The sequence below is a fragment of the Mustela nivalis genome (genome assembly GCF_964662115.1).
Source record: "Mustela nivalis genome assembly, chromosome: 4".
Classification (NCBI taxonomy): Eukaryota; Metazoa; Chordata; class Mammalia; order Carnivora; family Mustelidae; genus Mustela; species Mustela nivalis.
In genome coordinates this window covers 2,191,047-2,217,954 of record NC_139023.1, presented here as the reverse complement: position 1 = coordinate 2,217,954, position 26,908 = coordinate 2,191,047, and the positions used below count along the sequence as shown (strand labels likewise).

The 26,908-nt window shown below is 39.5% G+C and overlaps 1 protein-coding gene and 1 long non-coding RNA gene across 3 annotated transcripts in view; one reads left to right on the top strand and one right to left on the bottom strand.

The window, feature by feature from the left end:
* The window catches only part of LOC309862545, a 531,010-nt gene that overhangs the window by 21,864 nt on the left and 482,238 nt on the right, over positions 1 to 26,908 (bottom strand). The window lies entirely within an intron of this gene.
* CFAP299 (cilia and flagella associated protein 299) overlaps positions 1 to 26,908 on the top strand; it is a 598,310-nt gene that overhangs the window by 555,477 nt on the left and 15,925 nt on the right. Inside the window, exons 5-6 of one of the 2 annotated variants that reach the window (XM_082726527.1) lie at positions 21,215 to 21,344; positions 22,040 to 22,209. In XM_082726527.1, the coding sequence (XP_082582653.1) occupies positions 21,215 to 21,344; positions 22,040 to 22,102 (193 nt within the window). In that variant the 3' untranslated portion in view covers positions 22,103 to 22,209. Of the gene's footprint in view, positions 1 to 21,214; positions 21,345 to 22,039; positions 22,210 to 26,908 lie in introns of those variants that run through there. The other variant, XM_082726526.1, reaches the window with a different exon arrangement.

Here is a 26,908-nt window from a genome sequence, read left to right as displayed (position 1 = left end):
TACCCTTGTATGATGTGTTTTCCCACTCCCACTCCCACCCTAGGATCTTGCATTAAAATGATGGGGCAAGACAAATAATCCTGGTCAGAAATCGCTCCTGACAGATAGCTCATAATGAAGATTGTTAAGTATCCATGGACTAAGACGGAGCTAGACTACTGGCTCTTCAGTGTGCGTGTGACTCACCTGTCTTCCCTCCGCTGAATGCATGTTGGATCCTGTCGGAGATAGAAGCATTTCCTGACCGAACCAAAGCTAAACAAAGCACTGAGAATGGGGTCATGTAGGGTTCAAGCCAGACTGTTAGTGTCAGCACCTAATCTGCTCCTTGTACCACAGAAGGGGCCAAGACTCGTGACTCAAGTCTTCCCACCATGTCCTTAGGCTCGAGAGGGTATGCCACATGGATGCACTCTTATCCTCAAATTCTAACCCCCTCTCCCACTTTCTCATCCCACAATGCATCTTCCTTTTAGCTCCTTTCCGTGGGATGTCTCTGAGCCAGCCTGCCCTTGACGTGTGACCTTCCACTACAAAAAGTAATGCCTCAACTTCCAGTTTCTTTTTATTGCTTCCTGGAATGTCCACGACTTCTTCCTGCGGCAGGAAGGGGTGAGCTCTGACCTCATTTCCTACTACTTTGGTGGACCTACAGTGGTTCAGGTAAAGAAGGGTTGAGATGTGGTTAAATAAGGGTAAAAACTATTTTGGCTTGTGGCTGATTTCCCGGATGCAACTGAAATAAAAGCCAATTTACCAATAAAACATTATTTTCTTATTAAGGGTTACTCAACCAAATCCTTATGAAAAACACAAATTCCTTCTGTTAAACTTCTCTTAACTTTTATTCTATTCCCCTGAATTAAGAATAATTTTCTTATTTGCTATAGGTGTATTTGCCTCCCTCTAGTCTAAGTTTTCATAACAGGTTCCCCCATGTTAATTGACAAAGACAAGCACTAAACCCGAAGTCATATCCTTAATCCCCAGGTAGTCAGTCTATCCTTCCACATGTGATTTATTCCTTTATTTTCTAAATTCCTATTTGTGAACCTACTATGTGTTGGGCAGAGTATTAAGTGATTTGACAAAAGATAAATTAGACTCCATTCCTTCCTTCAACTAACACAGTGTCTGGTCAACATAGAGAGGTAATTGTAGAACAATTTGGAAGTACAATGATACGGATTTACTGGGAGCATATCCAAGTATAAAGGAGCATATACAAGGAATGAGTGCAGGGGAAAGGCAAGTCTTGCTGGAAGCGGTGCGGACAGAGCTCAGTCATAAGGAATGCGTGGGCATTTCCAGGCGTGGAGGATGGAGAAATAGCATGTAGGCCAAGGGGACCGTGTGGACAAGGGCATAAACAACATGATCTATGAATAAGAAGCTGTTAGCTGTTCGGTGTCACTGTAGCATAAACTTCAGACTCAAAGAAATAAGACATGAAGAGCCATGCAAACCAAATTAAAACGGTCCTAATTTATGCTGTAAGTGGTGATGCGTCATTGAAAGGGATTTGCATCAGGGAATAACATGGTTAAATCCAGGTGTGAGGAACGGGTTTGGAGACTGCGAGGAAGATGGATTGAGTAGACACAAGGCAGGAGGCCCGGAGGCAAACAAGCTGCTGCTCAGGACCTGGGTTAGGACGGTGGTGGAGGGTGACGTGCCAAGGGCCCACCCGCTGTGAGAGAGGTTTATGGAGCCCTACGTGGACACGGGCTGCACGGAGAGGGAAGAACTGAGCACAGTTCCAAATCTAAATCACGGGTGTCTCCATAAATAGGAATCAACAAATATAAAACAGAGAATTCGAGGTGTCAGTAGTTCAGGGAGAGGATCTAGGACCCAGTTCTGGGCGACTTGCTTTTAAAATGCATGTGGGAATCTGGAACACAGTAGATGGACATATATGTCTGAATCTCTGAGATGACTGGGCAGAGAAATAGATATGGAACTTTTGAAATATAAATAGTAACTAAAACTAAAACAATGAGAGAAGATGAAATTTTCCAAGGAGGGCATTATTTTTTTTTTTTTTTTTAGCATCAGCAGTGATAACATTCTTTCTACAGGAGTACCAGCTTTGCTTACGATTTTTGAAGAATGACTGTTATTCTTTGTATGTATGTGAAAAGCACATATTTTTGAGAAATACATTTGGCAGACATGCTTACAGCTTTAGTTGCGAATTAAAATATAAAAAGGTGAGGAAACAGGTATGATTCTTTTTTATGGCTCCATGACTAAAAACTCGAGGGGTAATTATAAATATTGTTTCTGAACACACAACAATAGCTTTACTATATATAGATGGATCTCATGCCTAGTCCTAGATAAAAGACTTCTCAAAATCAACCCCAGTTTATATTCCAAGATGTTTCATGTAATGTTTCTAAGTATATCACAGACGGATACTTAGAGCCAAAGGAAAACCAAGCATTGTATTTATCTATTCGATACACATCTTGTAACAAAGGATTTTCTATTTCCTCCATTTAAAAGAAACACTTCATTCTTTTGGGATTTACAATAATGCCTACTCTTGTGGAAAATATGTGAACTATAGAGGAGAATGAAACATAAGTAAGAGAGAAAATTGAAATCCCTAAGTTCCCAATTCAAAATTTTAAAGTATTATAAATAGTAAAATGTTATGAAGATAAAATTTTGTAAGTTTATTTCAACTATTATAAATATCATAAGCATATAAATATAACATTTATAATATACGTATATGTAGCACACGCGTGCACCCAAAAGTATATTTTAAAGAGCTGGGAGATGGCTACTGGGCAGAATTGTGTGTTGGTCAGGTCAGTGCCTGTCGGTCCGACGTGTGCGGTGCCATCAGCTGCGTGCCTGCTACTGGTTAACAAAGACAAGAGCTGCAGAACATTTGCACTTTCCTTAAATAACTTGCTCCAAAGGAAAACATCACTAGGTCAAGGAGGGTTTTCTTCATGATTGCTGTGGGCTTTGCCTTCTAAAGTCTTCTTTTTTTTTTTAAGTTTTTAAAACTTTATTTAAGTCCAATGAATTAACACACACTGTATTATTAGTTCCAGAGGTAGAGTTCAGTGATTCATCAGGTGCGTAACACCCAGCACTCATTGCGTCACGTGCTCTCCTCACTGCCCATCACCCAGATGCCCCCAGACACCCCCACCCCCAGAGGCCTTCTGCTAAAGAACAGCTGCCCCAGCCAGATAGGGATGGGGCTTCCTGACACCCTCAGGCCTCCTCCTGGTTTGTGATGTTGGAGCTGAACCCAACTGAATCCCGAGCCGTGACCCTGTCACCGCACCAAACCACTGTCCCTTCCAGTATAGCCTCTCACTTGTGCCTTTAATTACAGTCTCTAGGATACACCGCAAACAGCACATAGAGGGTATGCGCTGCTCTAACGGCCGGGAGACCAAGACTCAGGGACACATTTGCCCCTTTTCGCTGTAATGTTACTCCAGGAGGGAGAGGTTTGGTTTCCTTAAAGGTGACAGGGACTGGCAAGTAGTCAGCTGCACCTGTAAGCATGTTTGTGAGTGTGTTTGCTCTCTTACTGTACACTTACCACACTGGATCTTCTTATATTCTAAGCACTTCATCTTCTCTCTGAAAATTCGGCATGGATATCAATTACAGGAGCCGCCAGGATCTTGTTTTTATGCTGTTCTTTCATTAAGCAGTTGTCAGTTACTGAACATGCCCGCTAGGGCGTCCAGGACCCCGACCACATATGGACCTTACTTAGATTCTGAGTTGAGCAAACTGTACTTCCAAAAGAAATAAATGGGCCAGTTGGTGAACTTTGAATGCTAACTGGGTCCTTGATGACACTGCAGAATTATGACAGTTTTAAGATATGATAATAAAATGCAGTTTTATTTTTATTTTTTTAATGTAGTTGTACTTTTTAAAGTTATCTTTTTTTTTTAAAGATTTTATTTATTTATTTGACAGAGAGAAATCACAAGTAGATGGAGAGGCAGGCAGAGAGAGAGAGAGGGAAGCAGGCTCTCCGCTGAGCAGAGAGCCCGATGCGGGACTCGATCCGAGGACTCTGAGATCATGACCTGAGCCGAAGGCAGCGGCTTAACCCACTGAGCCACCCAGGTGCCCTTAAAGTTATCTTTTAAAGGTTAAAGGAAAATTGTCAGTCTACTTACAACACTTCTGAGTCCAAGTGGTTAGTGTCAGAATTGTAGGTGGCTTGTGTCAGGCTTGTATTAAATTCTCACACTACCCAGAGTTAGTGCCAGACTCCACAGACTCAAGGACTCAGCCCCACAGAACTGCCCTTATTTCAGAAGCCGGTTGCAAATAACAGACCCCCTGGGTACCCATACTTCTATCTCATGGCTACAGAGTCAGGAGTTCCCCTACGACCACCACTGTTGGGTTTGGTGATTTGCTACAACATATTCTACCCCCGAAACTAACCCCACACTATATATTAACTAACTAGAATTGAAATAAAATCTTGGAATAAAAAAAAAGGAAATATTTACTTATGTTTACAGGGTTTTTATAAAAACAAAAAAAAGTTACAAAAGATACAGATAAACAGCCAGAGAAAGATTCATAGGCCAATGCCTGGAAAGGCCCTAAGCCCAGAAGCTTCTGCCCATGTGGAGTTTGGGATGCATCATCTTCCTGGAAAGCAGATGTGTTCACCAACCCAGACGCTTTCCCAACCCTAATGGTGAGGGGTTTTATGGAAGTTCTATGTGTGAACGATTGGTGATTAACTCAGTCTTTTGCCCTGTAGCCCCCCTTCCTTCTCCAGAGGCAAGTGTGGAGGGGGCAGGGGGTGTTCTGGCTGAAAGTTCTGACCCGGTAATCATATGGTTGGTTCCTCTGGCAACCATCCCCCACCTTGAAGCGGTCTAGGGTCCCACGGAGAGTCACCTCATAAACTCAGGTGTGGTTGGAAGGAGCTCTTTGTGAAGAACAACAGATGTACCTTTCATCCTGTCATTCAGAAGATTACAAGGGTTTGAAGCGCTCTGTGCCAGGGGCAGGATGAAAACCAGATACACATTACTTACTACATCACAGTATCAAGGAATCCACACTGAAGTGGTTTTTTTTGGATGAAATGATACTATGTCCAAGATTGAAAATAATCTAGCTGATGGGAGTGAGTTTGTGGGAGGGAAGGAATGGCGGCTCCGCGCCCTTTCTGAATAATTGTTGAAGCTGCAATGGACGCATGGGGACTCATTATTCTAGTCTCTCTACTTCTAGGTGGGTTTGAAATGTCCCAGGATACATTTTTTAAAAAGGGGAGCAAGGGATGAACTGAGTCTCTAAATGCATACACTGAATAGGTATTTTGTGGAACTTCTGTTCACCTCTACCTGGTGAAGTGCCCCCTGATATTTCTGTTCTATTCTACGCTATTCCATATTTTCATTCTGCAATTGATTTTGCAATTCAAGAAAAGACCCCAATATCCACTGTTCTCCCCAGGTTCCACCTCCTACCCAGCCTTTTATCGATACTTTCTCGTCATTTCTACTTCTCTAGACCCAATTTAAATTTGAATTTTGCCTTCTGATTGCCTAGAATGGGAGTATGGTGAATTTCAAACCATCGCTTGTGAAGAATCCTGCGAACAGTCTTGTATCTGGGAACAGTATATATCTTTGTCTGTAATGCTTGGAAGTGGAATTGCAGTGTCAGGTAACATGCATACTTAGCAGGCTTGTTATGCACGTTGCCAGATTGCCTTCCAGAAATGAATAACTCGCATGCCCACAAGCGATCAATGAGCATATTTGTCTCATGGTGCCCTAGCTGGTAGGGAGTGTTACACTCTTTTTAATGATTCCTCTTTTTGAAAGACAAAAACATTTTTTTCACTCAAATTTCTTTCACCATTAGCAAAACCTATGTTCTTTTCAATTATTTGTTGGCTATTTTATTTTCTATGATCTATTTTTGTCCTCTCCTGATGTTTTGAGTTAGAACCATTGAAACTTTTTTAATTACTTCATAAGAGAATTTTGTAATTTAAGGTTATTTATGGCACTTATCATTCTCTCTTAACCTTCTTCCACCAAGTTTCTGAACAAGATATTGCTGATTTACCTTTTTATGTTTTGTTACCAAGTCCAAATATGTGTCAAAGGCATATTTTACTAGCCTCTTTCTTTCTTTCTTTCTTTCTTTCTTTCTTTCTTTCTTTCTTTCCTTATTTATTTTTAATTTTTTTTAAGATTTTATTTATTTATCTGACAGACAGGTCACAAGTAGGCAGAGAGGCAGGCAGAGAGAGAGGAGGAAGCAGGCTTTTTGCTGAGCAGAGAACCTGATACGGGGCTCGATCCCAGAACCCCAAGATCATGACCTGAGCCAAAGGCAGAGGCTTAACCGACTGAGCCACGCAGGCACCCCTCTTACTAGCTTCTTAAGGGTGAAACAATGGATTTTTATATACAATGTGTTTTACCCAACTAAAATCATCTCTGCTGTTCAACTTCCAGTGCGATGTTTGAGGCATCTGTCATACTGACCAGAGAGTTATGCTTTGTATAAACAAAAGAGGTTTCTGAATATGTGATGTGGTTGAAGGACCATCAGGAAATCACCTCACCATCTACTCAAAACCACCTCTCAAAGTGCAGAGCGTACACCCCACAATTAGAGACACATGACATTGGCAAATGGAAAGAGAGGCAGATTTTTTTGTGCTAATATATGAGTTTCTGATAATGTCCTCACCCAAGCTTTTAGCCGGGCAGAAGACTAGAGAAGAAAGAAAGTGAAAGCAGACACAAGAGCAAAGGAGAAGCAGATTCTGGAGATGAATGTCCAGTCACGCCCCTCGTGGCAATCTCATGACCTCAGAGGAACACCCTGAAGATTGGTCAGAATAACCAAGTGCCAGGTGGTTCTGCTCGACGAAGAATCGGGGAAAGCCCAGGTCCTATCCTTACCCCAGCCGAGAAGTCAGAACGGTAAATCAGTTACTGCAGGACAGAGCTCGTTTTCTGTAGTGCGGTATTCGTCACAGACACTGGCAGATACATGGAGCTGGCTGAGGGTTGTAGTTCCCACAGCAGGTATTGTGTAATATGAGATTTGAAGATTGAGGACTTAGCTAGGTAGAAAAAATGTGGAGAGAGCGGTCCAGGCAAAGGAAACAGCACGTCTGCATGTAGAGAAGGCCTGGCAGGGCTTGGGAATGACTTGTTTAAAGAAATGCACCTAAGGTGCCTGGGAGGCTCCATCAGTTAAGCATCCAGCTCTTGGTTTTGGCTCAGGTCATGATCTCAGGGTCATGAGACCGAGCTCCCCGTTGGGATCCGTGCTCAGTGCCAGGTCTGCTTGAGATTTCTCTCTCTCTCTCTCTCTCTCTCTCTCTGTCTCTGTCTCTCTCTTCTATCCCCCTCTCCCCTGCTTGTGCTCTTTTTCTCTCTCTCTCTGAATTAGATAAATAACTCTTTAAAGAGAGAGACACACACACACACATAGTGGGGAAGACTCGAGAAAAATCTGGGGTAGTACGTGGGATGGCCAGAGAGGCAGCTTCTAGGTTTTGGAGAGTTTGTGTGCTAAGCTCTACAGTGTGTTTAGAAAGCCATTGGTGTTAGGAAGGTATTTTAAACATGGATGTCATATCTGATGTGATAGTTTAAAAACTAATCATAATTGCAAGGGGATGACGGATGGAGACGAAAGCTGGGCCGAGTGTGAAGCTGCTGTAGCGATCCAGGTAAGAACTGGTGGGTGATGCAGCATTTGGAAAGAAGCAGACAGACCTGGGAGATTAAGGAAGTGGAATCTGTAAGACTTGATGAGAGACAGGACGCACAGTGAGGGAGGAGGAGAAGCCGAGATGAACCACATTCCCAGCCTGGGTGATTAAGTGGGTAGTCCTGTCGCTTACTGGAGCGCCATTCTCATCACCTCGTGACTCACAAACATGATAAGACATCGCTTCTTCTGTTTGGCTACTAAAACCTGGTAAAGAAAGGGGAAGCGGAAAAGAGTGCGCAGCATTGTAGTGTCATGCAAAGAGTTCTGGTATAAGCGTTTATGGAACAGGTATACATTAATGATCTCTCTTGTAAGTATAAAACACGTTATTATTTGAATGAAGAAGGCCTGCAGACAGACGGATCCGCTGAGGAACGGTACCCAGATGAGCGGCTCTAATTCTTTCTACTTAATGTTTTCCCTCTTTGGTTCTCCCCACTACCAGCACGATGGATCCCAGTAAATAACTGCTCCCACTTTAATTCTGGCCCAGAAGAGCCAACCTATCTTTCCTTGACTTTGCTCTGAACAGCTGAGGTAGACAGACATTTTTTAAAGATAGCTTTCCACGTCATGTACAGAAGTACCACGCTGTCCAGAGGAGAAAGCTGAAGGCTGTGAAATGTTTAGCTTCTCTCTGCCTCAAGTTGTTTTCTGATTATGTGGATTCTGAGTGTTTTCGTCTGCGTTGTTTCAGTGTTATTTTTTTATTTCTCTGTGATCACATTCTAATTACAACTTATATTACTGCTTCCCCAACCTCGAGTACAAAATGAGGTCACATTCCTTTCAACATTCAAAATAAATTTTGACCCTGTGGTCCATCCCAGTACCCTGACTGTCATAAAATGTTTATTTCTTCTTCAACTCAACTCCCTGAAGGTAATTCCAAAATCTCCACAATGTCTAATATATGAGTTTACTGTTGCTGAGTACAAATTACCACAAATTTAGCAGCTTAAAATAACACTAATTTATTATGTCATAGTTAGTAGGTCAGAAGCCTACCATGGTATGGCTGGATTCTCAGCTCAGGGTCTTACCAGGCTGAGATTAATTTGTCAGCAGACCTAGATTCCTTTCTTGGTGTTCTGGGGAAGAGGCCTCCACCAAGCCCATTTCAGTTGTTGGCAGAATTCAGTTCCTTTTAGTTACAGGACTGAAGTCCCTGTTACCCCTCCAGCTTAAAGCCAGCAATGGTGCATCAGGGCCTTTTCATGCCTTGAATTACTCTGACTTTTTCTGCCTTCCTCTTCTGTTTTTAAGGGCTCTTGTGGTTCCACGGTACCTACTTGGATAGTCCAGGATTTTCTCCTATTTTAAGGTCAAGCAGTTTATAAACTTGGTTTTATCTATAAAGTCTCTTTTACCTCAGAATGGAACATATTTTCAGATAAAACACCAAAGGGTGGAAATCACAGTAGATTTAATTCTTGATTTAATAGTATTAGTAGATTAGTAGATTTAATAGTATATTTAATTCTGCCAGCTAGCTATGTCTACCTGTTCCCAAGAGGTTAGTCTTTGTTGCTGTCCTTTGAGGGACACAAACTCACAAAACCATTTCCAATAACTAAGGAACCTCCTTTCTGATAGAAGAAGTTATCCCTGTTGAAACCTGGGTACCTACCAGCTCAAGTGCCTTCCCCTTCGAGAGGGTTGTGATTTAAACACAAGAACTTTGAGCTTCTCAAAAAAAAAAACAAACAAACAAACAAACAAACAAAAACAAACAAACAAACAAAAAAAAACCTTTGAACTTCTCAAAATTATCTTCTTTGTAGTACCAAATGATCCTATTTCCCAGACAAGTACTACCGTCAAAACTTGGTAATGCATCTGCCTAGTAAAGCTCCTGTCTGTTTAAGAAAGGCATTTCAATGGCCTGCGGCTAACGTAGCTCCGTATTCTCACCTTCAGCTTCTTGCTGCTCCATCACAGCTCCACACTGCCGACGCTCACTTCATGATGCTCATTTATAATATGACTCTGTATTGCAGAGTCACCTCTTTTAACTTACACCAGCTTGGAGCTTTTTCACCTCAAAGCACACCTACATAACCTGAGCCCGAAGGAATGGTGAGGATCCTTTCCAATACACTTACACCCAGTGTTTTCTTCCCAACTTCTCTACCTGATCTCTAGGAACCAAGATTCCCTCTTCCCATATGCTAACCCGTCCTTTAATGTCAATCTTTACTTATCACATGGTCATGAGTAAAAGATTATAATTCCGAAATTTATCCACAGATGTGAGAGAAAAGTATGGTAATTATAACGCAGATTTCGTGACTCCTCATAGAAAGATCAGTGAGCTGAAAGAGCGTCTTAATATTCATAATGTAGAAATGAATGATGAGGTTGCTGATGCCATAGCTCCAAATATTTTCATATTCACAAAATTTGAGTTGCCACGACCTTCCAGGATAGAGAGAATCCGATAAGTCAGAGAATGTTTGTTATTTTTAAAGAACAGGAATTTAATCTTCCAATTCAACAGAAACAGCAAAGATTACTTATCTACATAATCTTCTTAGCCTAAGATAAATACATGCTAGCCCTTAAGACGAAAGTTACCAATAACAACTGCCACATTTTGGTGGTCATTTTCTCTTTCCTTGCTTGCATTTGACAATGAGGATTTCCCTGTTATCTTTCATACCTTCTATTCCCCTTGATTCTTCTCGTGCTGTCCTATCCTAACTCCCCCGCATTTGTCTGCGATTCTTGATCTCCTTCTTGCACCCCTGATTTATACACATACAGTGTAAATTGTGACACCAAAACCAAAACTGGGATGGAGGAGAATGTGCAAATGTAGACATTTGTGTGCATTGGAAATCATTATCAACTTAAAGGCAACTGTCATAAATAAAAGGTATTTTGTAAGTCTCATGGTAAATACAAAATAAAAACCTATAATAAATATACAAAATGTAAAGAGAAAGAAATTTAAACATAAAACTACAGAAAATCATCAAATGACAAAGGAAGAGAGTAAGAAAACAAGAAATCTCAGAGGAATTACAAACAGCCCAAACACAAAATGGCAAAAGTAAGTCCAGACCTATCAATAATGAATGTAGATGGATTAAATTCTCTAATCAAAAGATATAGAGTGAATGAATAAAAAATATTAAAAAGTAAAAAAAAAAAAAAAGAACAAAAACAAGTCTCAACTATATGTTGCCTGGAAACAATTGACTTCCCCTTTAAGGACACACACAGACCACAAGTGAAGGGACAAAAAAACATACTCCATGCAAGTGAAAATCAAAAGAAAACAAAGGCAGCTATACTTACATCAGACAAAATAGATTGCTATAGATTATAATAAGAAGCAAAACCAGATCGTTATATAATGATAAATGGGTCAATTGAACAAAAGAATGTAACAATTATAAGCATTTAGGATATACATGGGGTCATGGGGTCTACTCACAGCCCACTAGTCTCAGTGTCACCCAATCAGTAGAGAGCAAAGGGCCAGGTATATTCAAGTATATTTCTCTTCTTCATGGAAGCATGCCGAAAAAGTATTCATTCTAACATTCCTTAGTGCTAATAATATCACTATCCATCCAATTTCTCGAGCTAGGAACCCAAGAGTCATCTATAATGCGTCTCACTAATGACTTCTAGACTTGCTATCTGTTGTATATACGTGTGTTTGTGCGCATGTATAATTTTTTTTGGCTACCCCATGACCTGTCATGCTTTTTCAATTCTAGCCTGGGGTTAGTAAACAGACTTTAATTTGGTCACATGGATTCTAGCACTCTCTACTGCCGTCACCTTACATCAATTCTTCACCCACTGCCAGAATAATCTATCCAAGCTGCTTATCTTGCCCTGCCACCTTCCTATTTCCTAACCCTCAGATATTCCCACTGCCTACAGGATGAAGATAGTATTGTTTGGTATTATAAATAAGGCTTTCGGTGACTTGTTCTCTGGGTAGATCTTCAGTCTCATTTCTCACCTACCTAAGTGAACTTTCTGTTCTATTGATACTAAATTGCTGGCCGCGTTACCCCCTGCATCCTCCGTTCCAGTTCTCAACAGCATGATTTTCCATGCTGTCTCCTCTAGTTAGCGGCCGTTCTTCTATCTCCGATGCTGTCCCTCTACCTGGTTAATTCCTGTTACTCATTTAAGATTCAGGTCTCATGTTACTTCCTATAGGGAGCTATTTTTAAATTCTGCTTATCTTCCCTCAGTCTGAGTAAGGTTTCTCTCCTCTGTCTTCCCATCAAGTTTCAAGTATATTTGTATTGTTTGGATTGTGTTTTTTCCTATTAGATAATGAACTCATAAGGCAGAAACTGCATGTTATTCCTCATTCTATCCCAAACATGAAAAATTGTGCTTGGTGCATAGTGTATCCTCTCCATTAATGTTCTTTTAAAAAAGAAGTGAATGAATGAATAAGTGAATTACTATAACTTCTCAGGCACTTCTTTCAGCTCCTTGCCTTGCTCTTAGTCATGTGACATCTAGACAACGTATTTCCCTCTTAACTTGCAGGAAAAACTGGACGGACAAAGAACTATTTGAAGCCAGAACCCCTCCAGATTCTTATTTCGTTCCCTATCAGAACCCCTTAGATGGCCTGGTTGGGTAGGAGGAGGAACAGCAGATGGCACCTCTTTAATCTGGACAATTAACAAAATGCCCATGAATAATGCCATGTATGTAGAGAGGTCCTGGACCAGATCTCCGGTTCTGTTCATTTCAAAGCACATGTGTCTCACTCAGATGATAAGGCTGCTGCTCACAAACAATTGTTCCTACAAGATCCTCTCATTACGGTATCTGTAACGCCAGAGGGGGCTCTCAAACGTAAACAGATCGCGCAGAAAGACTTTATTTCAATTATTGCCCTGTTGGACTGGGAAATCTATATTGAATTTTAACACACCCACCCCGCATATATCCAGCATGGTAAATGCAAGCAAAGCTCGAAGTTTTCTAATCCTGCTCTAAAACATATGGAAAATTAGGCCCAATTTTTTAGAGGAGTCCTTTAATGCACTCCCTGAGACGAAACAACTCCTTCTTTATAACTGCTTTTTTACCATAAAGGGACAAGTTGGCTCAAAAAGCCCCATATTTGGAATTTATCCCTAGCCTTCCTCCTTATGGTTTGCTCCCAGGGGAGAACCTTCACTACTTGCATGGGATATAGATCCAGCCCGAGAAACCGGACACAGAGGAATAGTTAGCAGACCAGAGATGAAATAACCATCCTCAAATCTCAGATTAAATGCTGATTTTGTTACACAATATCTAGAATTTTCTGTAGCTCTAATTTTCTTTTCTAGAAAGTGATAATTTAGTAATAACAATAATACGTACATATATACATACCATGTCTACCACACGTGGTTGTTCTGGACATTAAAAAAGAGTATAATGGTGAAAGCTCTTTGTCTATGATAAAGCACTACATCAGTGCAAAACAATATTCACAGTAGTTGTTTCAGTAATATCAGGAGAAACAATGAGATTAAGAGAGGACTCTGTGACCCCCACCCCTCCCTGCGCCATCACTTCAAGATTCTGCTTTGAGAAATTTATTTCTTTTTTTTAAAGATTTTATTGATTTATTTGACAGAGAGGAAGATCGCGAGCAGGCAGAGAGTCAGGCAGAGAGAGAGGAGGAAGCAGGCTCCCTGTTGAGCAGAGACCTCCCCCCTATGTGGGACTCAATCCCATGACCCTGGGATCATGACCCCAGCCGAAGGCAGAGGCTTCAACCCACTGAGGCATCCAGGCGCCCCTGCTTTGAGAAATTTCTGCTCCTTCAGTCTCTTTACCAAAATGGCCACAGAGCCCAGTTGCTGTAGGAGCAGCTGGTGGCATCCGTGCTTGACCTTGAGGTTCTCACTCTAGGATCTGCAACTGAGAGGTACTCCAAAATGTTTCTAATAATTGCTCTGATTGAAAAATCAGAAAGAGCTTTGTGTAACCTGTAAGTCTATTTCCATAGCCCTATCTTGGGGGAAATCTGGTAATGTGTTCATCTGTTACTATCACCCACTCCTTTCCCACTGCGTGGGGCTGGAAATTCCAGATGCCCCATCAGAGCGCTGGGGTCCCCAGTGAGGAGACCAGTAGACAGTCTAGGAGGATGGAAACAGGCGTGACATCCTCAGAAAGGCGCCTGTAAGAAGGGTCGCTCTGAACAAGGAGCTCCTTGGTGGTGACCTAAGAAATCTTCCCATTTGGCTATATTATCCTCTACCCTTGAGAATCCCCTATAGTTAGTCAGGAATCCCAGGTGTTGTATTCTATTCACCATTCCCTCCGTGCTTTCTACCGCCAGTCCATCCACTGACATCAGACGTCTGGTTCAGAGCCACAGTGAGCCACACAGGTCATCTGTCTTCGCGCACGGGTGAGAGCTGAGCGTGGGGGTAGGGCTCTCCCTCCATCCCTGCGCCATCGGATGAGGAGACCCGGCCTCACGGGCGCTCCCTGCTTTCTTCGCTGAGCACACTCTGTCCCCAAAGGGAAGGCACACAGTTTCTGCGTTTTAGTAGGAAACAGTTAAGAATCATATTTCAGGGCACCTGGGTGGCTCAGTGGGTTGAGCCGCTGCCTTCGGCTCAGTTCATGATCCCGGGGTCCTGGGATCGAGCCCCGCATCGGGCTCTCTGCTCAGCGGGGAGCCTGCTTCCTCCTCTCTCTCTCTGCCTGCCTCTCTGCCTACTTGTGATCTCTGTCTGTCAAATAAGTAAATAAAATCTTTAAAAAAATCATATTTCATATTTAATTTTCAGCTTATAGGCATTTTTACCTTCTGCCTTACCTCCCAGGGTATGACTGAAAATTTCTCACAGTGGTAAGAACTGATTTTGTATATTTTTCAGTTCTTATCAAATCTACTTGGTTACTAGCCTTTCCCCCTAGAGTGCTTGACCCTATTACTTTCCATCAGGAAAATCTCACTAGAAATATATTTGACCAAGACATATATTCTTTCTTGACCCCTACGGTCCAAAAATACCTTACAAATATTTCTACTGTATTGTTTTTCATGCTGTTCTATAATCTTTTGTTTACATTTCTGATGTCCCATAGACTGTGAGTTCCTTGAAGGTAAAATCTGTTTTTCTGGTGCGTGTGTGTGTGTGCGTGTGCATGTGTGTGTGTGCGGGTGTGCACGTGCATGTGTGTCTGTGTGCGTGTCTGTGTGTCTGGGTGCACGTGTGGGTGCGCGCGCGTGTGTGTGTTATTGTTGAATACTCAGGATCATTCCAGGCACAAACTAGATGCCCAAAGTTGTGTTGAGTTGAACTGAATGACACCCTGAATATCTTTCACCAGGGATTTTAAGGTTCTCAATTATTTTAATAGTTACAGTGCATTGTTCAACAGTTATCTGTATTTTCCCAACTTGTATAAGCATTTATTAAATAACTGATTGAATTTAGAGATATAATATTTGGCCATAAACAGGAACTAACTTAAGTAACTTAAAGAAACACTAAACTTTAGACGTCATATTCTTACCAACCAAAGTGATTGATCAAACATATATTTTTATATGGAATATGATATTTGAGAAAATTAGTTATTATAGAATGTTATGCTACTTTGATATTATTTGAAAAATAAAAAAGAGCAAGAGTATTTTTTAAAAGATTTTATTTATTTATTTGACAGAGATCACAAGTAGGCAGAGAGGCAGGCAGAGAATGAAGGAAGCAGGCTCCCCACTGAGCAGAGAGCCCAATGCGGGGCTTAATCCCAGGACCCTGAGATCATGACCCGAGCCGAAGGCAGAGGTTTAACCCACTGAGCCATCCAGGCACCCGAGCAAGACCATTTATTATTCTAGATTAAATTTCATGTCTCTATACCACAATTGCAATTTCATATAATATAATTTTTCCACAGCAATAAAATTTTTTAAAAAATCAACCATAAGAAAACATGCTTTAGCATTGTTTAAACATCTTTATCGTATCTTTGGCAAATCTATGGCAAAACTTTGGAAGCATTTTAAATAAACACTGCATAAATCAACTCTAAAACTGCACTGTTTAAATGTTTGGATTTGTGGGTATCGACCGCATGTCTCCATCTCGGCTTCTCCAGCATCACCTGAGCTCACTCTTGTTGTCTTGGCATAATTATTAGGAGCAACCCTCTCTTTGCCAAGAGGATCCCAGTTTGGACAGCAAAATTATAAGGTCATCTTACTTATAGGCTGTCTACACAGAGATTAAAAAAAGGAGACAATAAAGTTTAACATTTAAGTGTCCCTATGATTGATATGAAATCTCCTGATTTTTTCATTTTTCAAATCTTTTAACAAAACTAGTTCTGTAGGACTTTAGTTTTATCTCTGTTTTTTACAGATTTCCTTTAAATATGAGTATGTCTTTGTCCAACAAATTATATCTTATAAATGCACCTTCTTTCTTTTTATCTCAAAGAGAATGTGCTTTAGTTTTAGAACCATATGCAAATCTTAAGTGCTATAAAAGCCTACTGGTCCTACTGCATAAAACTTAAAAAGATTGTATTATTAACGGAGATTGAAACAGAAGTTCTTCCTAATTATTATAAATTGTTGATTGTATTCATGGGGAAAATCCCTGAGACGATAATATCTTCGGTTCCAGTGATGTGTTGTCTGTGATGTCAAATTCCATGTTTCTGTGGGGTGATTTCCATTTTTTCTCTCTGTTTTACATACCGGTGACTAAATAATCATTTTGTTTATTCTAATGAATTCTTTTCTTTTTTTTTAAGATTTTATTTATTTATTTGACAGAGAGAGAGAGATCACAAGTAGGCAGAGAGGCAGGCAGAGAGAGAGGAGGAAGCAGGCTCCCCGCCAAGCAGAGAGCCCGGTGTGGGGCTTGATCCCAGGACCCTGAGATCATGACCTGAGCCGGAGGCAGAGGCTTTAACCCACTGAGCCACCCAGGCCCCCATTTTGTTTATTCTGTATTCGCCCTAAGGCCTTAACTTGCCTTTAATGTATTTTATGTGCATTTTAAGAATCTTTACTAACACTGGCCATTTTGTGCTTTCATAATTTCCCTTAGTATGTCCCTTCGATTCCATTTGAGGGAAAGGAGTGAGCAAAACTAGGCCAAACACGGTATTCTGGACAATGGCTTTGAAATTTACTCCCCCTGGTGGTCCAAAGCTCTGTTGCCCTGTGATGTCGTTAGAATGTTTTCTCTGGTATCAACAATTGTCATGGAAAATAAATGACAAACTTGTAATTGTTTCCAAAAACATACATGAGGTCCCCTTATCACTTAATGAACACAGTTTCTGCAGATTTCATTTTATTACTACAATTTATTTGTATAAGTTGTGTAGAACTACCCTCATACCTATACACTAAAATGTCCAGGATGTTTATCATACAGAGTAAAAGGAAAATTGTTCTTTTAATGCAAAAGCTTCAAGGATTTTACATAAATTACCTCGCAAGTTCTTCTATCTGTTATAAATACAGTATGTTTAAACTTTTCTGTAAGTATTTCCAAGTTGTGAACACTGAGACATAAATCGAATAATGAATGAAAAGAGGCTTTTAAATCATGGAATACTAGCATTGTAAAGAGCCTTTGGAATATATAGTTCAACTTCTGAACTTCATGTAAGAGAAAATTGAAATCATTGCATGAGGATTTAGAACAATTATCTTTATTTCCTCTTAAAATCATTTCTCTTACATCTTCTTTAATTCTGTAGTAACTGAAAATATTAATTGGGTTATAAATCATATTAGTAGAGATGGGTCAAGATCATGTACTTAACCAATAAACATGTACTGAGTGTTGCTTACCGATATGGAGATACAGCAAGGAACAAGTACTTGTTGGGATATCGAGACTGAGGAGTCTGTGGTTTATCTCAGTAACTAGAACTGAGCAGGTGATGTGGACCATGAGCTGAGGTGAGGGAACGGAGATGGAGCCAGGGTGTGGGGCAAACAGGCATAGAGAAGGGGGTTTCATTTTAATGTTTTAGGAGAAAAATGCGACAGCCTGGAGCAAATCTGGTATGGAGGAGGTTTGGAGATCTCTTTTCTCCTCTTCCCTTTCTCTTCCCTGCTCCTCTTCTTTCTACTTCTTTTCTTCTTTCTTCCTTTCTTTTCCTCTTTTCCTTCTCTTTCTTTTCTTTCTTTCCTCCTTTTCTTTCTTCCTTCTTTCTTTCTCTCTCTCTTTCCTTCCTTCTTTCTTTCCTTCTTTCCCTCTTCCCTCCCTTCCGTTCTCCCTTCTTTTCTTTTCTCTTCTTTGTTTGGTTGGGAACATTGATATGGATTTATTAGTCCTGGGGAAAATTTTATGGTGAAATGAATTTGATTATATCAGAAAATTTTTAGATGATTATTGAAGTAGTTAAAGAGGCCACAGGGACGGAATTCAGAACATATATGGATATGATTTTTTGTTTCGGAAAGGAAGAGGGACACCTAATCCCTCTGAGTTGAACAGGAGGAGGCAGAGGACATTGTCCATATAAACAGATTTGCTACTCACGGAACAGGATATTGATCATTAGTTTCCATTTAGTGTCCTTTATTTTCCTAATAAAGTTAGAGGTTAAAGTCATCTTTTGAGACTAAGGAGGAAAGTGGAGGAATGGGAGGCCGGAGCCGTATAATAAATGACAGAGAAGGTAACTAGAAACATGTAAAAAATTGCTCTGTAGCGCCTGAAATCCAACCGAGGTTAGAAATTTGGAATTCAGAATTGGATCAGGGGTACCGTTGTTTCAGCAAGAGTTTTCAGAGACTGTGGGGACTAATGGAGAAGGTAGACATTTGAATCAATTTTGAAACTGGTACTTTTCAATATAAATAGGGTCCGTTGAATGATAAAGCTGTGACGATTGACAAGTATCTTGTGGATTGTGGTAAGTAAAAAGTAAGGAAACTAGTTGTTGTACATTAGGAGGATGGTGCGCCAAGGAGCTCAAGGCCTCGAGAAGGTGAAACAGTAGATGAACTAGCGAAGGACACTGACAGACACTGAAAATTCAATAGAAGTCAGATGTTTCAGGGGGATTTCAAGTTCAACATGCCCAAAACTGAACCTCCCACTTCCCCCCAACTCCTTCCTTTTATATTTTATATCCTGGTAAGTAATTCTGTCCACTGAAGGATCCACACCAGAAACTGGAGAACAATCCTAGGCTATCATCTGTTGACATCTCTCCGCATAACATCAAACCCAGCCCCTCCCTCATTTACAAGTACATGTGAAGATCACCTGGGCTCTGCATGTATAAAATCTGATCATTTTGTATGTATTTCGTGGGATTGGTGATAGGACTAAATGAGACAATATATCCATTAGGCTCAGTACAGTACCCAGCACATGGGTAATAATTATTGCCAATTTTCCTTACTAAATACTAATACTTATCAGCTCTTAGAATTGACATGCAAAATGAAACCTGTTGACCATCCTTCATCCTAGAAGAATGAAAGTATTGAAAAACAACCTAAATTGCTCATCAAAAGTACCACATGCTATACAAATTAACTTTTTTTTATAAAGAGTGTGTGTATATATATTTTTTCCTGCCTAGACTTTAGTAAGACTTTTTTTAAATTTTTTATTTTTTATAAACATATATTTTTATCCCCAGGAGTACAGTTCTGTGAATCGCCAGGTTTACACACTTCACAGCACTCACCAAAGCACATACTCTCCCCAATGTCCATAACCCCACCCCACTTCTCCCAACCCCCCTCCCCCCAGCAACCCTCAGTTTAGTAAGACTTTTAATTTGAGGTCTGAGCAACAAGATAAGAATGTGTGATATAAGTCATGGCACTCCAAGCACAGCTAAGCTAGGACTCAGACATTTTGCTGGGATTATCTATAGCTATATATCTCATAAATAATTATTTAGAGAGAGAGATAAAAGGTTAGAATCACACCCATTGTCCTCTATGCCAACTTAGCAGTCTTTTAACCGACTAGCCAGTAAAATGGAGGTCAGATTATCTTTTTTCATGGATTAAAGTGAATTTGAGAATATAGCTTGGGTGCACAGTCAGATTGACTCCTAATAACTTCACCACTGCTACCTTACCTAGTGGGGGTAGAGGCTGCCAGGGTAAACTTCACTTTTGAAGGCTACTGAAGTGAGGACCTAGAAAGGCATGAAACGCTCAGCTCCTTCCCACTATTCACCATCGAATATTCATTCTGGCTCTCTTGGGGAGGACATACTCAACAGACAAAGATGATTAGAAAACCACTTTTTCTAACTCTGTGCATCAGAAAGGGCAGATATTCCTATGTCTTGGCCATAAAACAAACAGTAGGGGAAGAGAGAAAATATTTCTCATTAATATGCCCCAATGATATAAATATATGATTGATATAATGAGCCTTTTCTAAGTATTGAAAAATATGAAGGTAAACATTACATTTTCAGGTAATGGCACAGAAATTGGTGCCTCAGAAAATACTATAATTCAAAGCGAGTTTGATCAATGAAATCTACTCTTTGAAAATGAGTAAGGTTATTAAAGGGCAAAACAACCCAGAAATAGGATAATAGACATATTAGAAACATGTTACTACTTGAACATATTAACATAATATTAGAAATGTGCTAATAGGAATAAGATATGTGAAATTAATATATTGAGTATTCTTACAACTCATATTACAGTTATTATATTAATTTTTGACAAGTAAGTATAAAGCAAGACATGGAAAAAATAGGTTTCCACAGATCAACCAAAAAGGGGGGGTGTAAAATGCAGGCAATGTTGAACAGCAGAAAGAACATACTTACTTGTGCTTTGAAATGCACAGATCTGGGTTGAAATATCAGCCCTGTCACATGCTAGGTGCAGGGCCTCCTCCATGCCAGTCGACCTCCCCTAGCCTACTTGCTGGTCTGTGAAGGGAGTGCAACTTCCTGTGGGTTTAGGGCTAGAATGTACCACATCATGCCCGGCCTGTGGTAACCTCTCACACTCCCATAGTTTCCTCATTCCCTGGGAAACATATCATTAAAAATAAAGCCTGAAAGAAATGAAATAATTTGTTTTGAATGAAAAGAGGTGACTAAACCGGCCTTTCCTTCCAGGAAACAGGCTCCTAATAAGCTGAATCTGAGCGGGAAGAAACAGCTTCAAATTGCACCAGTTTTCTTCTTGACTTCCTGGGGACTGTAATATTGGACTAAGTCCTAGTTCCTAAAGTGTCCAAACCAGGAAGTTATGCAAAATAGTCATAAATATGTATTTAAATAATTTGAGAATAACCTAGTCTAATCTCTTCTGCAAGAATTTTAATCACACATGTGTCTTACATGGTTATACAGACTATGATCCAATTGATTTATCGGAAAACTGAACTGTCCTAAATATTTTCTGAAATATATTTGTTAATTTATTGTATCATACATATTAATTTTTAATAAATATTTATTTTTCTAGCTTTTACAACTGGGATAGTCATATTGCTGTTTGGAATTCAACTCCCAATTATCAAGTGATTGCTGACAACCCAGAAGGCTTACTTTTCAAATACAAAAGAGACAGAAAAATTCTTAACGTGGATCCAAAGGTAAGACCTCTTTTACATGTGTACATTTCTCTGAATTTTATTGTATTTTTTCCACTATTAAAAAATCTATTAAATATTTGACACTCTTCAGTAATTTAAACCTAGAAATAAAAGACTATATTGAAACATAAGGTATTCATTATTCCTTAAGAAAAAACTCCAAACTTAATCTATTATCAGAAATCAGTAAGGAAGAGTTTGGGGGGGATTTAAATAGAACTCACAAGTGAGAATGCTTCTCCAAGCCTACCAGCGAAGTTAGATCAAGCAGCCATCGGGCAGTGCATTTTTGTGCTCTGATCCTGGGGATGTCCAGTACTTTTTGCTCTAAAGGGGAAGACAAACTATTTATGGAAGGGAGACTCTCACCTCAGAAATATTCCCAGAATTCTAATCCCTTTTTATATATAACTAACAGCGAAAACAGTATTACCCTTTGTGTATTTCTAAGTGATAACTTAGAAAATACATTTTATTTAAATATTTTAAAGACATGTCCCATGATATTTTGTATTTGTTCAAGGACACATATTTACATCTTACATATTTTCAATGACTGTGTTTGCATCATGACTTTTAATCATGACTTGTATGTTTGGAAGAGAAGGTTAAAACTTAATTTAAAGTCATATGTTCTTGAGTTGCTTAGGCATTTTTTTTTTTTTTTGATTTTGGAAAATATACTCATATGACAGCATCAGTCTAAAATCCAAGCCAAGAAGAGTATTCCTTCCCAGCGGAAGAAAGGGACTGTCTGATATGCCTGGGAGAGAGACAAGGACGGACGAAAGGAAAATGGGAGTCTCGTTCTAAAAACTTTCCCAAAACTTTTTAGAAATTTACAATAAAAATAATAATAATAAAATTATTTTGTTTCATATCCAATTAGTAAAATCTCTTGCTCATAAAAATTGCGCAAAATTACATGCTCAAAAGAATGAAAAAAGAAATTCTGTAGTAAGAAATGGATTGTTGTCTGCAATCAGATACGACTCCAACACAGTGACTTAACAGAACAGAAGCTTCTTTCTCATGTATGAGTCTCAATTGTCAGTCCAAAGTTTGAATGGCTGCTCCACAGTCATCTAGACCAAAAGGGCCCTCATTCTCTTGGACCAAAATAGATCTCCAGTCAAAACAACCCCATTTCAAACAGAATTCATGGAGGGAATTCAGACAGTGCGAAGGTCACCTCTGCTCCAGTGCCTTTTAAGGAAGTTACCCAAAAGCTACCACTCGAAGGTTCACTTATATTCCATGGCAAGAGCTTAGTCACAGGGCAACATCTATCTACACGGATGACTGGGAAATATAATCTTTATTCAGGTGGTCATAAACCTAGCTGAAATCAGAAGTTCTGGAGAGGGGAGAAAAGATGTGCGAGTAGAAACCAGCAGTTTCTGACACAATGTTATCCCCTTCAAAAGAGCACTACTCTTGGGGCACCTGGCTGGCTCAGTAGGAGGAGCATACAACTCTTGATCTTGGGATCGTGAGTTCAAGCTGCACGTGGGGTTGTAGAGATTACTTAAATAAATAAAATTAAGAACAAAGAACACTACCCTTTAATTGGTCTAGGGTTTCTCATTAGTAAAATGAAGGGTTGAACCTGAAAATAATTATAGCCATAATTATTATGAATTGATAAATATTAGTGCACCTTCTCTCTAGTGGTGGCTCTTTGCTTCTCACAAATGCATGTCAAAATTGAGGCAAAGTACAGGAAACTTAATAAATTATATTCACAGAGACTTTTACTCTTAGAGGGTTAAAGACATAAAAGTATTAATGGCTTCCTTAGGAGGTACAAAATAAATTTTTGAATCAGTTTTGATGATCCACACTTAAACTACTTTATGGCTTTATTTTAACTAATGGCATATACATATTTCAAGAATGTATGTCATGAATTATAGTTTTTACAGCCTTTGTGGAATCATTATTGAATAAAAACTGTTGTTGTTTAGACTTTATTTATTTATTTGAATGAGAGGGAGAGGGAGAGTGAATGAGAGAGAGAAGGAGCAGGGGGAGGGACAGAAGCAGACCCCCCATTGTGCAGGGAGCCCAGTGTGGGACTCGATCCCAGGAGCCTTGGATCATGACCTGAGCTGAAGGCAGATGCTTAACGATCTGAGCCACCCAGGTGTCCGTAGGAGGTGAGAGATATTTTGATTATAATTTCATTATAATTCAAAAGATTTGTGATGAATCTGAAGGAAAGGTATTTCCAAATCCTGGAGGAAGAATAGGGTCCAGTTAATTAGTGATGAGAGGAAAAAATATTTAAAGGAATTAGTTATAAAAGAACCACTGATGGGACACCTGATAAAATTTAGATACTTATATTTAATTTTTCTTTTAATTTTATCTTTTCAAAGATAAATCTTATAGCTGACCTACTAGAAAAAAAAATGCTGGTTTCAACACCAATAAACAAAATTCTATGCCTTACTTTATAATTAACTGGCTGCCTGGCCTGGTGAAATTCACTTAACTTCTCAGAGTTTTCACATTCACAAACGGAAGATGTGAGTGTTGCTGCTGTTTCCTGATCTTTAAAGTCCCCTCTACAGCCCCAGTTCTCAGAGATTCTGACTCAACTTGTCCCAGGCATACATATTTTCACAAAGAGCCAGTGTGGTTCTATTTCAGCTTATCTATGAACCACAAATGGAGAAAAGCTTCTCCTTAAAAGGACAATAATCTCAAGAGATCTGGCACTCTTTTCAAATAGTGTTCTCAAACATTTGACCTCAAACAAAATATAACACATATATTTTAATTTTTATGGACTAGATATGAAATTAGCATGTTCATCTACATAATACCTTAACTTACCTTCTTCTAAGAGCTATGATCCTTTTATCCTTCATGCACCACATAGCATCTCTTACAGACCTACAGAATAATCAAAAACAAGCTGTCGAGTTGTTAAAATTACAAATGCACAATGATAAGTTACATTTTTAAACTTAATGTTATTATTAATAATTTTATTTGAAATTCTTCCTAAAATGAACACCAATACTGACACAAAAACAGACACATAGACCAGTGGAACACAGTAGAGAGCCTAGATATGGACCCTCAACTCTATGGTCAAATAATCTTAGACAAAGCAGGAAAAAATATACAGTGAAAAAAAGACAGTCTCTTCAATAAATGATGCTAGGAAAATTGGAATGCTATGTATAGAAGAATGAAACTCAACCATTTCTCTTACACCACATGCAAAGATAAACTCGAAATGGATAAAAGGCCTGAACATGAGGCAGGAATCTATCAAAATCCTAGAGGAGAACATAGCCAGTTACCTCTTTGACATTGGCCACAGCAAGTTCTTTCAAGATATGTCTCCAAAGGCAAAGAAAGCAAAAGCGAAAATGAATTTTGGGGACTTCATCACGATCAAAAGCTTCTGAAGAGCAAAGGAAAGATACAGATGTAGTGAAAAGAAGGACCATCTGTTCCCCAATGTTCATAGTCCCCGTGACCCAGCAATGGCCACGGTTGCCAAACTTTGGAAAGAACCAAGATGCCTTTCAACAGACAAATGGATAAAGAAGATATGGCCCATATAAACAATGGAGTATGATGCCTCCATCAGAAAGGATGAATACCCAACTTTTGTATCAACATAGACGTGACTGGAAGAGATTATGCTGAGTGAAATAAGTCAAGCAGAGAGAGTCAGTTATCATATGGTTTCACTTAGTTGTGGTGCATAAGGAATAACACGGAGGACATAGGGAGATGGAGAGGAGAAGTGAGTTGGGGTAAATCGGAGGGGGAGACAAACCGTGAGAGACTGTGGACTCTGAGAAACAAACTGAGGATTTTGGAGGGGAAGGGGGTGGGGGTTGGGTGAGCCCGGTGGTGGGTATTATGGAGCGCACATATTGCATGGAGCACTGGGTGTGGTGCATAAACAATGAATTTGGGAACACTGAAAAAAATAAAATTAAATTAAGTTAAAAAAATAAATAAAATCAATACCATAATTTATAACACCATAATATGCTCTAAAATATTGTTAAAACAACAAAACTCAACTCTTCTTGTCTTTTCCTTCAAATAATCCCTTTGAAATAGTTTACACTGGTTGCTCAGGTAGCTCAGTCAGTTGGACATCTGCCTTGGGCTCATGTCATGGTCTCCAGATCCTGGGAGATCCAGATCCAGATCCTCAGCGGGGAGCCTGCTTCTCCCTTTCTCCTGCTCCCCTTCCCACTTGTGCAGTTTCTCTTGCTCAAATAAATCAGTAAAACCATTAAAAAAAAAAAAGAAATATTTTACACTTAAAATTTAAAAAGGTCAAGATAAATGAAAGGTGGAAACTGTAATAAACAGGATGTCTTTCCTCTGTATAACACAGATGTGGACTCATTAACTCTGAAATGAGTTAATGTGGTTCCCATGAAACAGAGTTGTTTGTGAATGGTAACAGTGGAAAAAAGAAAATTGTGCAGATCTTAGAACGAGTAATATGAGTTCATTGGTTAAGAAATTCCAAATGCAATAAGAGTTTGGTTGCATTGAAAACAGGACCACTGGCTTTAACTTCCCTGCAGCTGTATAACATCTGGAACAAATAAAGCTGGTTTCTATTTTTGAGTGAAGAATGCTTGTCTGAGTGATTCACACCCACCGAAATGTTTCCAGTGTATTATCTTAGAAGGATTGAGTGGAAGCACTTTGCACTCACTCCCTACATTATCTGGACAAATGAAAAAAAAAAATGGAATTTTGCTTTTAAGAAGCATTAACCATGGGAGAGTTTCCTTGAGTCTTAAAATAATATGGGTGGTCTAAAACCTTCACGATCTACTAATTGGAGGGACAGATTGTATAGAACAGCCAAACATAGGAAAAATCTTCCTTAATGGCACCAGCTTGTCTCCCCTCCCTGCTTCCGTTCACTAAATGCGATAATGCATCACCAGGAAAAAAAGCCTGGTTAATGGATGCTTAATAAGTATCATGGAGTAAATGATTGAATGAACGATTCCCTCCAAACACACAAAAATAATACTCACTAATTAAAAATTGAGAAGCAGATTATGTCACTGATACTTGGTATATAATGATAGCCAGAATGGGAATAGCCACTTCATTCTATATTGATCCCAGTAAGTCCAGAAAGGAGCACAAGAGTTTATCAGTGAAAGCAGCTAGTGAAGCCATAATTTTAGCTTTTTAAAGCTTATGCAGAAATCTTAATTTTGGTATATACTTGCAAGTGTTGTACGAACCCAGAAATATATAATTTAAACCAGCTGAGATTAAGACTGTTGAATTAGAACATGTTGTTGAGGGGCACCTGGGCAACACAGTCAGTTGAACATCTAACTCTTGGTTGCAGTTCAGATCGGGGTCTCTGAGTCTGGTCTCCAGGTCATCAGATCGAGCCCCGTATGGAGCTCCATGCTGAACATAGATTTTGCTTGAGATACTCTCTCCCTCTGCACCTCCCACTCATGCTTTCTTGCTCTAAAATAAATAAATAAGTCCTTTAAAAAATGTTTTTGGTTTATGAGTAAATTGACTCAAACATGTTTAAT